Source organism: Pinus tabuliformis, chromosome 6 (assembly GCF_031772625.1).
Source record: "Pinus tabuliformis cultivar Carrire ecotype Pingquan chromosome 6, CPIR1, whole genome shotgun sequence".
Lineage (NCBI taxonomy): Eukaryota > Viridiplantae > Streptophyta > Pinopsida > Pinales > Pinaceae > Pinus > Pinus tabuliformis.
Genome location: NC_142292.1, coordinates 986,491,095 through 986,498,418, shown reverse-complemented (window position 1 = coordinate 986,498,418; position 7,324 = coordinate 986,491,095). Strand labels below are relative to the sequence as shown.

General features: G+C 33.5%; 1 protein-coding gene across 1 annotated transcript; it reads right to left on the bottom strand.

Annotated features, from left to right (window-relative positions):
* Window positions 1-5,248: 5,248 nt before the first annotated feature.
* LOC149262303 (uncharacterized) lies at window positions 5,249-6,914 on the bottom strand. The gene is made up of 2 exons (XM_089376838.1): window positions 6,166-6,914; window positions 5,249-5,462 (listed from the first exon to the last, which is right to left on the bottom strand). Exons 1-2 carry the CDS (start codon window positions 6,912-6,914, stop codon window positions 5,249-5,251), a joined length of 963 nt encoding a protein of 320 aa, XP_089232964.1.
* Between the last annotated feature and the right edge of the window lie 410 nt (window positions 6,915-7,324).

Genomic DNA, 7,324 nt, shown 5'->3' with positions numbered 1-7,324 from the left:
AGCTAATAATAAACGAAATGTCAATATAAAACTCTATCAGTGTGGTCACGTTATGTAGAAATAATTTGTCTGATTGTGAACAAAACCCACAACACGGCATAGAACCTATATGAATCAACGGAATAGATCATTCAACCAACTACCATTCTTACACTATGTTGTTAGTCATAGTTGTAAAACCCAACTCGTCTTCAAGAGTGGCACAACATGGCGAGGCATGGTATGGTTGTTATTCAATACTTCACATAATTGTTAATATTTTCTTTTAAATATGTAGTGCACTTCTTCCAAAAAGATAAAAAAGATAATAAAATTTCTTGGATTATATATAAAATGAATTTGGAAAAGGTTCTTTATTAAAAATGTACTATAAAATATTTAAAATAAAACGCTGTGACGTCATATAATAATATAATTATATATTATTAAAATAGTTAAATATTTTTTTTTCTCGGTAAATACTAATTCTATTAAAAAAGGGAAAAAATATGTACAATGAGGTCAAGACCTTAGAGGAGGCCGAGGCCATTCCTCAACCAAAAATTCAGGGACTTTACAGTTTAAACTGTCCATCAGAATTACATTACAGACCTCAGAGATTTGATTTCGATCCCCGACAGATTGACAAAGTTTACCAGGACTACAATTAACATAACCTTCAGTGACCTCAAAAATACTGTAGCAACTAGCATGGCTGTCTTTAAAACAAAAATTGAAATCTGGATTGTCTGATGTTGCTAACTGAAGCATGAGATTGAAACAAACAATAACATTTAACTTCAAAAACAGAGACACAGGACCAAAATTGCAAAGCATGTGAACCAGAAGGCGAACCGACAGACAGAAGTAGAGATTAATCCGCATGACTTGAAGAAGCTGGCAGATCCTTCTTTGCCTGGCTTGGTGAAGCAACCCAGGTCACGAGCCCTTCATCGTCCAGAACCGGCACTCCGTCAGAATCAGTAACCAAATGTAACAAACCAGCAACTCTTTGAGATGGCTCTCCAACAATGTCATTTTCCTGAGCTGGGACAGGCTGCTGAGGCGCAGCCGAGACAGGGGCGTCCTCCTGCATGCGGTCAGCATGAAACACCAACCCAGTCATATCCCCAAGAAGAATACTGTCATCCTGAGAAGGTGAGGAAGCGGGTGGGGTTGAACTGAGCTGGTTGTTTTCCTCCTCTGAGACAAAAACTGTAAAATTCACCGTCACCACAGGCCTATTGAGCCGACTCTGGAATATGAACCTGGAGGTCTGGTAAGAGTTATTAGGGATAATCCTATCTTGCTCTAAAGGCGGAGATGAGGGAGGGGCTAAGGCAATGGGTGCGACCTGCTGAGGAACTGGTGGAGAGCGACCCCTGATCCCTGACCGACCTCCACGACGCGGGATGCCTCGGCTGCGAGGCATTGTAATAGCAGCAAGAAACCTGAGAGAACGAGTGAGACAGAGTGAACCTGAGCTGGTGGGAGAACTGATAAAATTCTGCCTATTCCAGAGCCGGGCAATTGAGCAGACGGGAAAGATCAGACAAGAGCACTGAAGCGGCATCGCTTCATAAAGAGCAGAGGCATTAACTGCAGCATCGGTGTTGAGCCGATCCACGTTAATGAGCCGGACTGTGGGCAGAGTAGCCATGCTCGCATTGAACTCAATCGCACTTCGAGACTGAACAGACCTTAATTCGCTTACCGTGAACCTGAAATATCCTCCTGCACCGCGTACCTGGTAGATCTTCTGCCTGCCATCCGTCAGGCCAGGTATCTGCTTGGTGTGGTTTGTCATTATATACGGTTGTGATCACCCGCATCCGGGTTTAAAATAGTTAAATATTAATATCAATATGAATAAAAATTAAATAAGATATTGGTTTCATTCATTATTGGACTCTTTAGCCATTACCTCTCGTGAATATAAATGGCCAACTTAAACCATGAACTTCATATAATATTATCTAACTTGAATTGTACAACTCTTTAGCCATTACCTCTCGTGAATATAAATGGCCAACTTAAACCATGAACTTCATATAATATTATCTAACTTGAATTGTACAACTCTTTCAAGGTGAATATATATCTATATATGTATTATGAAATGAATTTGAAAAAAGTTTGTTATTAAAAATATACTATAAAATTTTTAAAATAAAATTGTGTAACCTAATATAAAAATATATAATTATGTAATATAATATAATAATATATTATTAAAATAAAAGGATGTAACCTAATATAATAAGTACTATATAGTATTGTTTTGTTTAAATATCGCTATATTAAAATAAAAATATTGAATTCACGTTATAGTTATAGTTATATTAAAATAAAATTATTGAATTTACGTTATTAGTAATGCTTGTAATATAGTCTATTTATATTTTATTGATTTCTGATATTTTGTTATTTTGGAATCTGGTCTATTTAGATTTTACTGATTGGTAAATTAAGATATTTTGTTATTTGTAATTTCACATTGTGATATTGGAGAATCTAATCTTACTCAACAACCATAATAATGTTTTATTCGTCCCTTACATGAAGTATAAAAGTTTATTTCCATGAACATTTTCAATAACTATAATTGTTTTTAAAAATATATTAGATATTTATAACTTATTTTGCACAATTAGATAATTATGAAAATATTCTAGTTAAAGAAAACATCCTTTTTAAAGAGAGAATTATAATTTTTTAATTAGTTGAAACATATGAAAACATCAATTAATAGTGTTGAATATTATAATTAGTAAAAATATACAATTAATTGTAATTTACAATAACAAGATAGAAATACTTAATATAGTGGTCAATAAGTCATAGGTCCATGTATGTCTATGAATTTCTGGGTTTCCCACAACAAAAGTTTTATTCAGCTAAGGTACTATAGAATTTTTTTAATATTTTATAATTAAATTTTTGACCTATGTAATTGGAATTTGTGTTTATAGAAATTTTTAAATGATTAATTAAAAAAAAAAGTGAAATAAATTTAATGGTAGTATTTGACTTGCTTCCTCTTTTTGAGTAAATTTGATTTTAAATTATATAAAATTTTGTGAATAAGAGTTTCATGTATATGCAAGGAACTTTACCATAAAAATATGTTCAAGATATTAAATAATTTTTAGAACCATTAGATCTATACAGAAAATTATTTAAACTTGGATTGAGATAATAAAAAAAAAAGAAAAAGAATATATTTCAGGTTTTTTCACGATAAAAAACATATTAAAATATGCTGAAACTATGCTAAAAGTGAAACCATTCTCAATACAAAACCATAATCTTCACTAATAGTGTTGGATTCCTCGCCAAAAATTAATATGTTTTATATAATTATTCCTCCACTCATTAAAACCAAGTTAGAATCAAGGTCACGCATATTTATTACGATGATATAATTTCCCCTGACCTAGCTTGTGGCAATAACTCACAAAACAATACGTCTTTTTAAAATAGGAACAACAATAAATTAGCATTGACGGTTCCATTTTAATTATTCTCACATGAGTACGATTGATTCACATTTTTTCAAATATTGTACATATATAATAAGTTATTGAACAACATGTACAACTCTATGGTTCAATATTTACCAATGATGTCGGTGTTTGTTTAATAGATTTAGATGTTCAAAAAATTGGAATCTTTTATTTGGCGGAAGTACAATGATTTTGCGGTTTTAGGTGATTATAATTGATTTATTTAAAAATTTTAGTGGACAATTCATATTTATATGAATTTTTTACCCTATAATTTATACTAAAAATGTATGATATTTGTTGATAGATATTGGTTTTTACAATTATTACCATTCAGTTATGATGGGACTTTTGTACTTTTGGCTCTTTAATCTTTAAAATGAACAATAACATATTTAATTTGAGAGTCAATCAGATTGCTAATAAATAAATTAAAATATTGTAAAAAAATATTAAATTTCAACATCCAAAATTACACTATAAAAATTTTACAAATATTTTTGGACAATCCAATGAATTTGACAATGTTAAAAAGATAATAACACATAAATCTCATTATTTTTATTTAAATCACAACTAAAAAATTTATCGCAACGCAAAATTTAGATAATAACTTAATCAATGCTCTCACCAATTTGTGGCCATGAGTTTATTATGACTATCAAATATGCTTTTTTACGATTATAAAATATAATAGGTTGCTATTTACTTGTTTTGGTATGATCAGCGACATTTTTTATGATTATAAAATATAATAGGTTGCTATTTACTTGTTTTGGTATGATCAGCGACACGCTGGAGGTTAGTAAAAACAACAATTGAGGAAATACCGAACCCACCCATGATTATTACAAGTAGTATATTGCCAAGTTGGAGTTCGAATTAATTTGATATGGCAAAATCTGTCTAAAATGTTATTAGTAGTAAATAGGAAAAAGTTAGTAGTAAAGACTTTGCTGATATTAGTTGTATAAACATGTTATTCTTAAATATGTGACATTTATTGGTAGATATTGTTTTTATTATTATGACTATTCAGTTATGATAGGACTTTTTTATTTTTGGCTTTGTAATTTATAAAATGAGCAATATCATGTTTAATTTGAGAGCTAATCAAATTGCAAATAAATAAATTAAAATATTGTAAAAAAATATTAAAATTCAACATCCAAAATTAAATTACAGAAATTTTATAAATATTTTTATTTAATCTCAAATTAATGTAAATTTGACCAAAAAATCAATACAATGTTTTATACCTACCACAACATAACATAATATAATTATATATTATTAAAATAAATAAATATTGATATCAATATGAATAAAAATTAATTTAGATAATCGTTTTATTCATTATTGGACTCTTTGGGAATTTTCTTTTTTTCAGAGAAAAAAACATCATAGCTTTATATTAAGAGTATATAAAGATCTTGAATACATAATTCAGAATGACTGATTTGGCTTGGATGCCCAGACCTCTGCATAATGATGCAAAACCAATTCCCATACCAGCAGATAATGCCTATCATCATTTACAGAACCAGTACAGAAGAGCACATGAGAAAGAACAGAGACAATATATATACATCTCCCGGATCAGTTGATAATGGAGATGTGACAAAACTTTACAGGCTGTACCAAAAAGAAAATTCCATTCAAAAAACAAATAAGAAGAGAGCAGCTACGTCCTGCCTATATGAAGAGGAACCAAAAACAAAAGAGAAAGTGACAATCTGAAGGCAGAGACCACATGCAGAATCTCAACCAGCGGCATCAAATAGGATCACATGTTGTTGTAGAAAGATATTAATGATAGGAATCATGGCAAGCCAGAATACGCTGAAGAATAGCCTGGAGAGCCTCCTTAGAGTCTTGGAATATGTCCGCATTCCTCCAGTTCCACAGGTACCAGCAAGTGATAATGAACAGCAATCTCCAAGAGGGGGATTGTCTACTCCACCAGAGAAAAACTTCCTGAACAGAAGAAAAAAAGATGTGAGGGAAAACAAAATATGTAGACAAGTCATACCAGATTGTGAGGGACGTAGGGCACTGAAAGAACATGTGAAAATTTGTTTCCGAGGCATTGAGGCACATGGAGCATCTACTTGGACCCTGCCAACTTTTCCTTTGTAGAGTCTCCCATGTAAGATTTTTGTTTCGAAATAACAACCAGGAGAAAGTGATCATCTTCATCGGGCATGCAGCTTTCCAAAAACATGGGGGAAAAAGAGGAGGAGGGTTTCTGGCAACAACAGAAATCATGTCAGCGTAAATGTTCTTGACGCTCACAGGTTTATGGATAGACCATACCAGACTATCATTAGTGCCCGTACGGGAGATCCCCAAGCAGTCAAGACTCGCTTTTACCCTCAGCCATAGAGGAAGTGTCTGACGAGGCAAATGAAGCTCCTCCCCATCCTTCCAAATCGGAGAGGCTCCAGACCATCGCTTAATCAACTTGTCCCACGTGAAGACCCCTAGCCTATGAAAATCATATAACAGTGGATGAGGAAATGTGAACCCCCAGCCAGATAAAATAGAGTCAAAAGCAATAAAAATGTTAGATCATGAATATAAAGTCCAGCAAAATTTTTTCATGAAAAATGGGTGGACTTTTCGCAGGCTTTTCTGTATCATCGAGCCGCTTCTGGTGCCAAGGATCCACTTCCTGTACCAAAAGTCTACAGACTTTCCCTTCTGATATTTAGTCTTTACAAGACTACTCCACGGTCCATCCCCAAATATTCCTCTGTAGAGAGACTTACAGAGAAGAGCATTACCAAAGGAACGGATGTTTTTCAAGCCCCATCCACCCATACGTTTTGGAACAGAGCTGGAAGCCATCTTTATGAGATGAATTTTACACTGATATGCATGACCTCCCCAAAGAAAGTTAGCAATCAACCTGTTCATCTGCTTAATAATATTGCTGGGAAGGTAGAAAATGTGAGCCCAGTAGACTGATAGTTGATAGAGGACAGACTGAGCTAATATAAGTCTGTCAGCAAGTGAGAGGAATTTATATTCCCATCGTGCAATCTTCTTGTAAAACCTATCCAGCAGCCATTGCCAATCCCTAATAGTATATCCTTTTGCCTTTAAAGAGAAACCCAGGTATTTGAATCCCTGATGTAATGAATATGGAGCTATACCCAACAGGTCTGAAATCCACTGAACAATGTCCAACTTGACATCATTATGAAACAAGAAGGATTTTTCCTTGTTTATAAACAGGCCTGTAGCCTTCTGGAATCTTGAGAGAATGTCATTTATGCAAGCCCAAGAGGCCCTACAGAGCATAGCAAAGATGAGAACATCATCAACAAAAAGATTATGTGAGATGGAGATATACTTACAGATCTTTACCGGAAGACATCTCTTGTCTACAACAGCTTTGTTAATCTGAAGACTAAGAGAGTTCATCACCAGAATGAAAAGCAAAGGAGAAAGGGGACATCCCTTCCGAAGTCCCCTCTAAGCTTGAAAAAAGACCGAGGGGATTCCATTCACGATCACCGAGTATTTTACATTCTCCACACAAGACATGACCCAATTAACACCTTGGGATTTAAGTCCAATCTTTGCTAACAGGATTCTCAAAAAGCCCCAATCGACACAATCATAAGCTTTTTGCAAGTCTATCTTGAGGATTGCCGCATCCACATTCTTTGATATCATTTTAAAAAGGCTTTCTTGTGTCATGGCAACCGCATCCAAGATGAATCTGCCCTTTAAAAAAGCATGCTGGTCTCTGGTAATAAAGGGGTTTAGAAGAGGCTTCATTCTCTCTGCAACAATTTTTGATATGATTTTGAACATGATGTTACATAAAG